Genomic DNA, 13,884 nt, shown 5'->3' on the forward strand with positions numbered 1-13,884 from the left:
CAATTTAAACCCACTTCTGACTTCCCTCAGTGCTCACTGTAAACTCCAAACAGATACAATTAGCTTTTCTGGTAAAAGGTCGTAGATTATTTTGTCAATCTTTGGAAAACATCCTCTATAGAGTTTCATCTTTAAAACTTAGTCCTGGTTTCTTCACCCGCTTTAACAGGTAGAGCATATCCGTCCTGAACACTGTGTTTGGGCAATTTACATAACATAGAAATCCTACAACTATTCCTAAAGTCCCTCTCATTACTCTTCATTACTTTTATGCTCACATTTAACCTGTGTCTAACAAGCTTTAAATTTCCTAAACAACACATTTTCTGGAACTATGGTTCTCTGTGCTCTGTGCTTCTTTTGGTTCCCCTTTCTCTGGTTGGTTCCGTTCGGTCTGGGGCTTCCAGGATTCTTGCCACCCCTGTAGTCGCTGTGGTCCTGAAATCTTCTCCTGTAAAGGATCCTATTCTAAAAATCCTTCTATCCTTTATATTAACTTTACTTAATCTTTAATTAATCTTAATTTACTTGATCTCAATGTTCTTTATGTGTGTGAGCAACACTTTTAATTTTATTAAACACACCCAGGGTCAGATATACACCATCACCCTATCAGCATAAAAACAGACAGAGACGTTCCTCTTTCTGTCACATTCTTCCATACATGGCAATTTGTTTCACCTTCCAGATGATTCCTGGGGACTTACAATTTCTTGACTCTTCTTCTGTCACTTGTTACTAGGCAGCTCAAATGCAGTTAGAAGCAAAATGAATTCCAGGCCCTCGGCCTGGCCTATGTTTAAATCTTTTGTGTTTGTAAGCATGTATGCGGTTTAACCTTCTGCTGCTCCAAGTCACTTACACAGTAGATCATCGGGACATCGCGCCCAATGAAGCTTAAGACCTTGAATAGACTGAGCATCAACTCTTTCATGAGCACAATATGCAATGTGTGTATGCAATGATTATAGCTGCACCTTTAATAAAAGTTTTAGTCTAATGCCAGTAGCTTTAATAAACATTTTAATGCAGTGTTAATGATGAAGGCTATATTGTAGCAGTAAAGTATTTTCTTTATTCCCACATTCCCTCTCTTGACCTTTCAAAAAGAAAGGTCACCACACTTCGTGTTGTGTCACTCCTCGGCCCATTCGGCCGCTTCTAACGGTGTGTTCACACCGAACGCGATGGACGCGAATAGAGCGTCAGGTTTACATGTAAAGTCAATGGAAAGGTGCGATGACGCGCGATTGCGGGTCCCGCGAAAATTCGGAAGCAGATTTGCGTCGCGAAAACGCCAAAACGCGTGAAACGCGCGTCAGTGTAGCGCGTCTGGCGCGTTTGACTCGCGAATAAAACCACGCGCGTGAGTTTTTGTGTTGCATTTTGTGCATACGCGCGTTTCGCGTCTACCGCTCGAGTTGGAAAAATCTGAACTCCAGCGTCAAATCGCGCCGCGACAACCAATCAGGAGCCTGGTGACGTGGCTGTTACCTAGGTCAAAGGGGCAGATCCAGCCAAAGCCTTTCATACTTCAATGGAGGGGAAGGCTAATCAATGCGGTAGCAAACAACTCGGAGCTGTACAACACCAGCTGCTTTCAGTACCGAGACAGGAATAAAAAGGACCGAGCTTGGAGGAAGATATGTGAAGAGATCGGGCAACCTGGTAAGTTCATTCATTTCTCTTTTGAAAGTTTTCACTGACCCGGGGAAGCCGCACAAAAGCTAGCAAGCCACCGCTATTTTCCCACTGACGTACAAATACCGTTCTGCTTTTATGCATGTTATCATTTAGGAATATATTTTATTGTTTATTAATAAACAGCACACAGTGGTCCCGCTGTTCATCCGTCACTGCTTTGCTTTTTCGCTGATTTTTTATTGCACAGTACAGCATTGCATTCTGCAGCCTGATTGACAAATCTCCTGCGCTTGCCAAATTTATCACGTTTGGTTTTGATAACCATCGCGTCCAATAGAAAAAACAGCACAAAAACACCCATAACTATGAGCCTCATTCGGAAATAGACACCTGCACCGTGAGGGAAAAAGGCGCACGAAAGTGGCGGGCAGATGAAGACAAACCGCGGCATAATAATACTTTTACGTTTTGCAATCTACAAAGGTTTGCACTTTGAGAATCAATTGTGAGAACTGTGACCAGGGGCTAGTTATTCTGAGAACCCCTGCAATAAATGAGGGACCACTGTCTACTCTACGATTATTATATCGAACCTGTTAACATTTAATACTGTATTGATAGAACCAACTGATTCTGCAGCAGAGCATCCCCAGTCCCTGAGCTCCTGCTGCTGCACCCACAGATATGTACAGCAAGCACTGATACCTTTTTAGTCGGTGGGATTCCCTTGTGATCACCTTTACTAAATATCTACAACCAATCTGATTATATCCTGTTGTTTTGTTTTTTTTTTCAATGTTGAAATTAAAATCTAGTAGCAGCCTTCTCATTTCTTTGTGTTTTGTGCTGTTTTACAGGCCCACAGAGGAGGACGGCTCCGAGGCAGATGAGGGACGGGTCCCAGGACGGTCCATCGGCGGTGGAGCTGGCCATCCTGGAGTCCCTGAAGAGGCCACACCAGTCTCCAATGGAGCATTTCCTCCTCAGCCTTGTTCCTGCTCTGGAGAGCAGCTGGTCCTTTTTATTCCTGTCTCTCTGTAAATTCTTATATTTTATATATTTATGTTTAATGTTTTTCTGTTTGAGACTTTTAATATTATTTCAAATAAATGTTTATAATGACTAATGTCTCAGTTCTACTACACAGCAAATGTTGGCACACGACTTGACACATGTAGAATTTATTTCATATTATACTAATGACAAAATATACTGATACAGTGGGATGCAGAAGTTTGGGCAACCTTGTTAATAGACATTATTTTCCTGTATAAATTGTTGGTTGTTACAATAAAAAATGTCAGTTAAATATCATACAGGAGACGCACACAGTGATATTTGAGAAGTGAAAAAAAGTTTACTGGATTTACAGAAAGTGTGCAATAATTGTTTAAACAAAATCAAGCAGGTGCATCAATTTGGGCACCACAAAAAAGAAATGAAATGAATATTTAGTGTATATCAATGTGTGTGTCTCCTATATGATATATGGGGTGCCTTTGTCTGGATGTGCTTCCCATCCAGAGCTGCACAGCACAGAGGAAAGTTCCAGCGCTCCTGGAATCCCTCTGTGATGGAGCGCCAGTCTCCAGGTGAAGGCACAGCCATGAAGTCGTCCACTAGACAGTCCCAGATGGACGTCGCTGCCTTGGGGGTGATCTGGCTCACCGTGGACACACCGACTCTGAAACTGAACGCGATGGTCCTGAAGGAGTCCCCGGTGACAAGGAACCTGGACAAAATTGTTCAAAATCAGTATTATGTGTACTGCAGTTACAAAATACATTATTCAAATTCCAAAATACTTTTGTGATGTCAGATATAAATCACAAAACTTAAATCTTACATAAAACATTTTGTAATTATAAGGATAATTACAAAATGTATATTAGATAATATCTAAAACAGTTGTGTTTTGTTTTAACTTTAACATATCATAATTTGATTGGTAGCAACTTTTGCCACTACAGTGAGCCAATCACTCACAATTCCTAAACATGTCAATCAGGTAGGAATGAAGTAAGACATTAATAGAAATAAAGAGTTGTATGTTGACATGTAGCCCTTTCCTTGCTTAAATCATTAATATTTTTGAAAAATTAATCTGTGATAAGACATAGCTTATCAAGATAGAACCATGTAACTAGAGATGAACCAAACTGTTCACAGTTTTATCTAACTCTGTTTTAATAAAGGCTGTGACCCCTGCTATAGAGTCGGACAGCTGCAGGGATTATATACAAATATTCAACTATCCCAGAATTAAACCAGGTCTAAATAAAAAGGAGTGAGTATCACTACAAAGGTTAACTCAGTGGTCCTAATGCTACAGTTTGATATCAGCAAACACCGAGCGCATACACTGATGTGACACCACAGCCATGCTATCATTGCAAACACTGATAACAGCATAAATCGAATTAAATCGGGGCTTGATGAGACCTTCTGAGTATCACTAGAAATATTATAAAGAGTCGTCTCTGTACCACAGTTTGCTTTCAGTAAACACCGACAGCATTCACTGTTAGCATAGCACATCCGTGTTAGCAGTGTATAACTGGATGGATTAGCATATTAGCACAGATATCAATAAAGGACTACCGTATTAAATAGTTTTACTAACCTCAGGCAGACGGACAGGCGCTCTGCAGGTGGGATTGAGCGTCTGTAGTTGGTGTCTAGGCGGGCAATGCTGGGACCGACGAGGGAAAGCAGGTCCTCAAACTGGCCGACGGTGATAGCGCTGGAATCGGCCGTCATCCAGGCGCAGCTCCTGGAGCAAGTGGTGAAACTCACCAAACTGCTCATGCCTCTGGAGGACCTGATGGACCCAGGTACGGCGAGGACGTCTTTTACGCTGCTGCTCTGCTCTCCACAGTACATAGAGAAGGGAGACTCTCTCTTCAAGCGCTAGCTCGATAGCTGCCATCTTGCAAAGATACCGGTCTGGCACAACTCCCTCCCACATTCCTCCCACATTTCCGGTTCACGCGCGTCAAAATATCATATTTTGACGCGCGATGGATTTTTCTTGGACACGCGTTGAGACGCGAATGTACACGCGTCAAATTAGGGGCGTTTGGGGCATTTTATTCGCGTCCATCGCGTTCGGTGTGAACACACCGTAAGTCCATCAATGGCATCATGGCCACCAGAACCACCGTTCCAGGGTCCACTGCCCTCGTTATTACATTTTCCAGCAGTCCTGTGGCACAAGGAATGAGACAACAACCGCAGGTGACCAGTATCGCTAAAAAGTGGCAGTAGAAAACATTGCAGACATGAAAAACCCCTCCATTTCCCAAACACTGAGGTCATCCAGCTGTCCAGCGGATTGTCAATTCCCGAGTGCTCATGCATGGTTTTAGACAGAGTTTTCAGCCCCTCCAGAGCTCGGGTTACTGAGCCATCTGGAGCAGTGTTGTTGGGGATAAAGGTACAACACACTGCTCCAAACATGGCACCACACGCCCCCTTTCTTTCACGCCAACAACATGTCTAGGGCCATTCGATTTTGCACTCCCATCAGTGAGGTCGAACCCAACTGTTCTGTGAACCCCTCCATGGCATCTCTGGTCAGGTTAGAGAGGCTCAGCACATTATAATGAACATAGTTTATGCGATCAACATTCTTATTTGGAGTTATCCATATGAACATATGTTCAAATCCTGAAGCTAGTTGGTCCACTAGTTTATACTCATCTGGAACTCCCCTGGGCACTCCTATTGAGTCAATCCAGGTAGGCGAGTTCATTCTAGGGTCATAAGCATGTATTCCCTGTGTCCCTCTCTTTGCCAAAATGTGTCTCTTACATCTGGCCACCAATGTGCGTGTGTCGCGTTGTGGTATGGCTTTTACTTTGTTCCCAATTAGCATGAGTGGAGCTCCGAGTCGCACCATTGCGCACGTCCCTTCACTTCCCATATGTGCACGAACCAAAAGGGTGTTACGTCCACAATAATAATAGAGCCCACTTCTTGCCCATGTTCCAATTAAAGTGTTCGTTTGGCTTACTTTGTTTGTGGTTCTCCCTGTGAGTGTGACAGAGCACCAACTTGGGTCAATCTCTCCCAACTTGTACTTTACCGTATCCGTTGAGAATTTAAAGCATGTGTAGTTGTTTCGTTTGGGCATGAATGGTCTTACTTGTGTTTGCTTGTGAATTAGGGGAAATAAGCTGGACAAGATAGTGCAGTTGCCAGTGCTCACCGCTTCTCTAGTCATCTGCAACATGCAGTCATAGCCCCACTTGTCCTCTGGATACAGTGGTGCGGGCTCCGTGAACAAACGTGGTCTAGCTGAAGCACAGGCAACACAATCAGATACATGTTGTTCTTTAGCATTTTGAGCCACCCAGTCCAGCCAGAGGTTACTGTCACTGAAGCCGGTGACACGCTCAATCAGGACCTCAGTCCTAGTGTAATCCACCGTCAGGACTGGTCTCCCATTTGTTTCCTGCTCCTCTTAATGTAATGGTACATTTTATTTTACTTTATCAGACTTACCCAAAATATATATGCTGTCGTTACTTTGCTCCTGTCTCCCTCCAGTACCAGCTATTTTAATAATTTACTGTTTTAAAGGGAAAAAACCTTGGTCACTTGGACAAGTCTTTGTTATTCTATAACTGCATTTTTATATGAAAAGTCTAGCGATCCCCTATTTGACTCATAAATATTACTTTGGTTGTAATTATTTTCCTCTATCAAATTTAATTGACTTCTACAGTGGCCTGCTTTTGTTAATAGTAACATGAGTAACATCCAACATTTTCTCCCCTTTAGCATTTGGTATTTCCCCACTATATAATGTACTACCATAATCTACACCCAGTCAATAAAACAGAATTTTCTCAAAGCAAACATCAGCAACCCAAAATCAGCAGCCCCAGAATTAAGACTTGCGCTCCTCCTGCTCATGGCAAAAGCAAAGCAAAGCAAAGCAAAGCAAAGCATCCCCTTTCTCTTGCCAGCGTGGTGAATTGTTTGTCAGCATTTATTCATCCTACCCTTGGTCCAGTCTTTATCTCAGTGCCCAGTCAGTCCAACCTTTAGTCCACATTGTCAGTCCAGTCACACACATTCACACCAGATATTGCTGATAGTGGAGACTCCTGCGCAAATAATCAGATTCTCCACCCTCAGCAACGTGAGCTCATTCATTTGTTTTATTTTGTTTTGTTTTTTGTTTTTTAGGAAAAGAGTTCTTTATGCTCTTGGACTGGATTGACTCGCTGCAATCATTTTAGACAGGGACTTACAACCTGATCAGGTCCCCACAGGTCGGCTTTTCCTCAGCCAGTTGTAATCTGGAAAAGCTCACCTTATATTTGTTCTCCCGAAAATTTTTACAGCGCTGTTAATTCAATCTTTCAGGCCTGCTTAGAACAAAACCGAGAAAAAGAGAGCTGATTATTAGCTCATCAGAGCACACAACATCATCACCTGACAGGGTTTCTCTAAGTGCACTGTTACCATGTTAAAGGGCCCAGTTCTAACCATGTCCATGTTTAATAAAACTCCCTCTATTAAAATAAGAAAACAACCCAAACCTAACCGACAGAATCAACCCATCACTAAAACAACAACCACAAAAATCTTAATACCAGACACGTTTTGTTTATTAATCTATCAATATGTTATGGGGATTAGAACTTCAGTGAACTTTGTTCACTTCCTGCCAGACACAGACACACTCTCTTCTCTCAGACTTCCTTTTTTCACGCACTCTGCTATGAACCCACGATCTTCACCCCAGTAGTGTTATTATTACTTATTTGTTATTTTGTACAAATCACACAGAATCACTCAGATGCAGTACCCACAACGTTCACACACTTAGAATCACACACTTGTGATAAACTATTTTCATCAAACATGCTGTTTAGAATCAGAAAGAGGAAGTAGACCGCACCCTGTTAAGTGCGTATACGACCTCAAACTGAAAGAAAAACAATTAAAACCTCTAATCAATTCTCACATTACACACCAAAATCAAAAAATAAGTCACACCAACATTTATTACTGAAATTCTTGCCTATACTTGCTATTTAAATAGAGATATTTGTCTTTAATGCCTCAGGGTTTAGGCCCGACACAATATATGCAGTATGCACTATTCATCCACTATAGACCAAAAAATAAATCAATTCATCAAAATTCACTAAAAGAAACCCAAACTTTATTTATTATGTTCTAATATAAATAAGCCAGCGTCTAAAAACCCACAAATTCAGCGATGTTCACAGCAATATATTTATAGAATCACCAATGATTAAAAGGATTTCACAACATGCACACTTTCATTTCAACACACACTCTCAGCATCCTTCCAGCCTTAAATCACTGTTAAATTGCAAAGTCTTTAAATGTAAAAATGTTTATTTTATATTACAAAGATGTCTTATAATCATAACAACAAACACAGGGATCCCTGACATACTCAACACAAAATCCTACTCAATTTTGACAAATTTTAGCAGCGTCCACTTGGAATCTGACCCGCTCTACGGCAGCGTCTTTCACCAGAGTCTGACCTACTTTATGAAGCGTCCACCACTAGGGTCTGACCTTCTTTATGACCAATTTGCCAGTATCAGTCCCGGACTGTGGCCCGATTTCTAAAACTCTAAGTCAATTTAAAAGCGTCAACCAACCCAGACTTTACCCATAGGTATAAGTCAAGGTTCCACGCCCGAAACCCGGTTTCTCTCAGTCAAACAAGTGCATTAAATCATCCCGGACGACAAGAAATGGTCCTGTGACCACTAGCTATTAACGAATGCCCCCAGTTTTCGCGGTGGCTAACCGAACTAACCCTCCCCCGGAGGACTCTGACCCGCGTCCAGGCACAGAGTTGAAGCGTAACCTTCTGAGCAAATGCACTTCTTAGGGATCCCCGCCCCGTTCTAAACAATTTAATCTCTTTGAAAACACCACACAAAACCACACAAGCAATTTTATTGATGTCCAAGCCCGGCTTTATACTCAATAGGGACAAACCAATGACCAATTCCCTATTGTCCTATATTCTCTTAAACACACATTGTTTCTTTTTCTCTTTTACCATGAAATACCATATTACCTTTAACTCAGTACTGTCATTCTCAAAGTTTCATTATCATTACCTCAAAGCTTTACTTTATTCTAAAGAATTTAGTTCTACCACTACTGAGCCAATTTAATAGTTAAGATCGTCAACTCAGCGAACAGATAATTTAGAATTCATCCAATATGCACAAATTTGCTTTTTCTTTGAACAGGTTTGTGCCTACTTTTAAATCTTTTTAGACCGGTCTCCTGTTCGCCTCATATCAGATCCAACCTTCGGCCACATTTGTTCTCTCTGTTGCAAAGGGAACCGGGCGGGAAACACCAAATATTAAAACCAGATTCTTTGATCCCCATGATAGAACAGAGAAAACCTGACTCATAGTGGTCAAAACATTTATAATTCTTTTTATTCAATCATCCTCTGGAAGAGAGAGCCCTGCACAGCCCAACGGCAGTTGCAGGATCTCTAACATTAGAATCTAAAAATGTGTCTCATATAGGTGTTATTTTGGTACTTTGCACATCACACAGTTTCAACAACTCCTTATACGGTACAAGTTCCTCTTTTCTGTCTGGCTTCCTGTATTTATTAATATGCTTGTATAGCTCTACACTAACTTCCTGTTTTTCAGTCTGGGTGAGCACTTAGTTTGTGAGTCAAAAGTGGCCTTGCTTTACAAACCTTCATTATTAAAGTACATAAAAAAATATGATCAGGAGTTGTTTTGATGGAAACTGTGTGTGTCTGTGTGTGACCTATAGCAGAACTATGTATGCGTATTTTGCCTGGCAATGCTTTTAGTACTGGGGTACGTGCTCGTGGCTGCAGTTCTCCGTTTCCGGAAATGTAAAAATAAAATCATTTTTTGAGCTTTGACCACTCTGAGTCAGAAGTCTTTCTCTGTCGCCAAAAGAATTCAAAAGAACAGAATTTAATAATTGGTGCCGTGACCTGGATTCTTTTGTGGCTGAGAGGACAAATTCGTCTTATGGTGCGATCTGATATGAGGTGAACAGGAGACTGGTCTAAAAAGATTTAAAGGTAGGCACAGCCTGTTCAAAGAAAAAAGCCAATTGTGCACATTGGATGAATTCTAAATTATCTGTTCGCCGAGCTGATGATGTTCACCATTAAATTGGCTCAGTAGTGGTGAAATTAAAGTCAATTATAAAATCTGTTAAGTAGATTTCGGGTGACATGTCCATGGTGATTTTGGGTAATTTGTGATAAATAAAAAGTAAAGTCTGGGGAATATTTGATGAAAGCTTATTGTTGTTAATGCTGGGGTGAATTTTAAAGTTGATGTGACGTGTGCTTAAAGTTGATGTGTTATGTGTGTCAATTGTGTTACATCAGCCAAGAAAAGAGATTAGATTAGGACATTCGGTTAAGGGATTTAATTCCCAAATTGATTATAGGGTTGGACCCGAGCATCAGATAAATAAACTGGCGGTGACAGTCCACAGTGGTGCTTCTAAATGTATTTAAATTGATCTAGGACTGGGGTTGGACTCCTAGGAGCGCAGTGTTCAGCGTGTGACAACGACTCCTGATCGTGGACGTGCAGTCAGGCCTGGCGATGTCCAGTTAGCCCGGGTGGTTCCCACGGGGATTCGAACTCCCGTTAATAACCAAGTGGTCGAGGATCACTTCTTTCCTGCGCTGTTTGAGTGAAGAGCTTGGCTCAGGCGTGAGCATTTCAATGCGGGTGACAGGTAAAGCTTTAAGTAAAGCTTCAGGCACCAGTTAAATACTGAGACGCTGGTTAAGTGGAGTTTCCGGTCAAGCTGCGGGGAGCACTTTTAAATTAATATAGGGCCTAGAAATTTGACCATTATCGGTGACGGCGTTCCCGAAGCGGGTTGATTGACCAGCAAGGTTGGACCTGGGCTTAGAGGCTTTTAAATTTGTCGAAATTATGTAAGAAAGGTCTGGTATCAGTAGAAGGGGCATAAGGGTTGGACCCGGGCGTTGGGTGCCAGAAAACCCCCGTAGGGATCATGGTGTTTGTGTCTGTGTGTACTTGGGTTGTCTGATTATTGTGTATTGTACAAGTGTGCAAGAATTCTGCTAACCACGCTGAGGATTTTGATGGATGTCGTTTGGTTAATGTTTGCAAATGGAAAGAGCTTAGTACGTGTGTGTGTGTGTGTGTGTGTGTGTGTGTGTGTGTGTGTGTGTGCTGAGGGTGCATTCTTTTATATTAAAATTAGTAGAGTTACAGAGGGTATATAGAGTGTGAACATAAAATAAGAGCTCGATTAGGCTGTAGAAACGGATGAAAATCCAGTAAAGTGAAGAGTGTGTGTGTTTGTTTGTGTGTGTGTGTGTGTGTGTGTGTGTCTGGCAGGAAGTGAAGCAGGAAGTCTGAATATAGCTTGTGAGCTTGTGAGAGACGTTTCAAATTGAAAACAGAGGAATTAGACAATGAAAGTGCTAAGTAATAGTAATGAAAATGATATTAAATAAATGTCTTAGTGTGTTAATACAGGTGCCCACGGACTTGCTCAACCTCCTGGAAGAATACAGCAGAAAAATGATAGATTAACAGAATTGGGACGAAAACAGGCTTTGGTTTAAAATTTCACAGCTTCACCTCTCATCCTGTCCTTATCCTCAGAAGAAGCTTAAAGGGCAGTTAATCTCCTGATGAAGAGAGAAGACAGGCAGAACAACACCGTGGACTTGAAGAATTAACAGCAGGCAAAAAGACACTGAAGGGTCCAGCAGCATGTTGATGGAAACATGCGCTCTGAATTACAAGCTGGAAAGTGTACCAGTGACATGACTGTGTGAAACCACTGGATGGGACTGTCTGAGTTCATATTTGCCATGCTGGGAGTTAAGCGCCAAGAAAAGACTGAAAAGAGGAACAGAGAAGAAGAAACAGCTGATTTGGGCCTGTGTTTGATTTGGGAGGCCACACAGGAAGTTGAGAGAAGAGGGGACGAGGACCGGTGAGAGGTGAAGGCTGGACGTGTTAAAGTGACAGCACAGGAAAATTGGGTTGAACACTGAGGCTGAATTTGTGGGGTTTAGAAACATCCAGAGCATCACAACAGAAAGGTAAAGAAAAAAAAAGAGAGAGATAAAGAAATAAATAAACTAATAATACATAAATGAATAGAAAAATAGAAAACACACATGTAGAAATTGTCACATGTGAAATTATTTTTGGAGAGAATCAGAAGTGAGACAGTTTGAATCCACAGTTCAGCGCAAAGATGCAGGAATTAAATCTGATTATAAAAACACATCGAGGCAACGAAGACCAGCTTACACTCAATATTAATATGAATACACAACATACACGCAATGAAGACACGCTTACACTCATGAATGTGAATACATGACATAAATGCTAAATGGTGTAGATTTAACACACTTAAAGGCTGAAGCTGAGGAATAACTCAGGAAGCTGCAGGACAATAGAGTGACTGTTGTGAAGAGGAAAAAGAGACTGGGAGGACCAACCAGTGATTAGAAGCTTAGAGCAGGTTTAAAATAGTGAGTTAGAAGTGGTTTCCAGCTGATTGAGCAAAAGAAGTGACGACTGTAGAAATAAAAATAAAATAATAATAATTGAATTATGCAGCAATGTTTGAATATGCATTTCTGTTGTCAGGGCAACTTCTCGAGATGTGACTCAATATGCAAATCAGTTGAATGAGTGGGGACAGAAAAAAAAGAAAAACTCAAGTTTCCTGTCTGAGACATGAGTGAAGTTTGCATTGAGAGAAATATATCTGTGACTGTGTGAGAAGAACTGTTTGGTAAAATATATGATAGCAGCCGCAGGACAATTAAATAAAGTCTGTCGTGCAGATTTGGAGAAGAAGTTTATAATTTAGTGATGACACATTGTTATAAAGTGTTTAGAAAGGGCTTAATGGGAATATTACTGCTGGGCAAACTGTGCGGCTTTAACAAGATTTTCTGTGTATTTAGCAGGTGAAACTCTGTCAGCTGACTTCAGACTGTCAGGAAGCTGAAGAACCTGAGGCCAACCACTGAAATATGATGTGGGCAAAATGAACAGAGGGAGTGATTTTAAGTCTGATTTCAGACTATGTAAGTATTAGTTAAGCCAAGAGTCGGCAAAAGCTTTATGGCCCGGAAAGTTCTAATTCCCACAACATATTGTTGGATTAGTAAGCAAAACTTTTCTGTGATGAAGATTTTTGGGGTTGTTGTTTTAGTGATGGGTTAATTCTGTCAGTTAGGTTTGGCTTGTTTTCTTATTTCAATAGAGGGAGTTTTACTAAACATGGACATGTCGAGGAGCGGCTCATTATTTCTGTAACAGTGCACTTAGAGAAAACTGTCAGGTGTCGCCCCCTTTGGTGATGATGTTTTGTGCTCTGATGAGCTAATAATCAGCTCTCTTTTTCTCCTTTTTTGTTCTAAGCAGGCCTGCAAGGTTGAATTAACAGCGCTGTTAAACAATTTGTGAGAGCAAATATAAGGTGAGCTTTTCCAGATTACAATGGGCTGAGGAAAAGGTCACCTGTGGGAACCTGCGAGTTCCTGTCTAAAAGGATTGCAGCGAGTCAATCCAGTCCAAGATCATAAAGAACTCTTTTTCTAAAAACAAAAGAAACAACAAATAAATGAGCTCATATTGATGAGGGTGGAGAATCTGATGCTTTGCGCGTGAGGCTCCACTATCAGCAAGATCTAGTGTGAATGCGTGTGCATGATGTGTGTGACTGGACTGTGACTGGACTGACCATGTGGACTAAAGTGTTGACTGACTTGACACTGAGACAAAGACTGGACCAACGTTAGGATGAGTAGATGCTGACAAACAATTCACGACGCCGGTAAGAAAAGGGTGGATGCTTTGCTTTGCTTTTGGCAGGAGCAGGAGCACAAGAGAGAGAGGGAGACCGAAAGGTTCACATGAGGGTGTGGAGCTGCAGACTCCACCCTTGGGCGGCTAATTTTGGGTTGCTGATGTTTGCTTTAAGAAAATGTTGTTTTATTGACTGGGTTTAGATGATGGTGTCACATTATATTGTTGGGAAAATGCCAAATGCTAAAGGGGAGAAAATGTTTGATGTTACTGATGTTACCATTAACCAAAGCAGGCCACTGTAGAAGTCAATGACATTTTATAGAAGGAAAATAGAACCAAAGCCAAATGTAGGAGTTATATAGGGGATTGGTGGACTTGTCACATTCCA

At 41.4% G+C, this 13,884-nt stretch overlaps 2 protein-coding genes and 1 long non-coding RNA gene across 3 annotated transcripts in view; 2 read left to right on the top strand and 1 right to left on the bottom strand.

Annotated features, from left to right (window-relative positions):
• LOC147336670 (uncharacterized) overlaps window positions 1–13,884 on the top strand; it is a 239,134-nt gene that overhangs the window by 149,838 nt on the left and 75,412 nt on the right. The gene's annotated exons all lie outside the window — the stretch shown is intronic.
• On the top strand, window positions 1,267–2,770 carry LOC147336676 (uncharacterized). The gene is made up of 2 exons (XR_015128319.1): window positions 1,267–1,668; window positions 2,502–2,770. It is a non-coding gene; the product is annotated as an uncharacterized LOC147336676 (long non-coding RNA).
• On the bottom strand, window positions 2,436–4,713 carry LOC147336677 (uncharacterized). The gene is made up of 2 exons (XM_086285607.1): window positions 4,268–4,713; window positions 2,436–3,376 (listed from the first exon to the last, which is right to left on the bottom strand). Exons 1-2 carry the CDS (start codon window positions 4,525–4,527, stop codon window positions 3,106–3,108), a joined length of 531 nt encoding a protein of 176 aa, XP_086141733.1. The 5' UTR covers window positions 4,528–4,713; the 3' UTR covers window positions 2,436–3,105.

The sequence above is a fragment of the Aulonocara sp. 'chitande type north' Nkhata Bay genome, linkage group LG3 (genome assembly GCF_057382095.1).
Source record: "Aulonocara sp. 'chitande type north' Nkhata Bay isolate Kocher_YH1m ecotype deep benthic linkage group LG3, A_spYH_male_GT1.1, whole genome shotgun sequence".
NCBI classification, from domain to species: domain Eukaryota; kingdom Metazoa; phylum Chordata; class Actinopteri; order Cichliformes; family Cichlidae; genus Aulonocara; species Aulonocara sp. 'chitande type north' Nkhata Bay.

What these genes read in the sequence shown, in the direction of transcription:
- LOC147336677 (XM_086285607.1), bottom strand. Translation starts at nt 4,527, where the DNA reads ATGTACTGTGGAGAGCAGAGCAGCAGCGTAAAAGACGTCCTCGCCGTA. An exon ending in CGCCTGTCCGTCTGCCTGAG is followed by an intron (nt 3,377 to 4,267) that starts GTTAGTAAAACT and finishes AATTTTGTCCAG; the next exon opens with GTTCCTTGTCACCGGGGACT.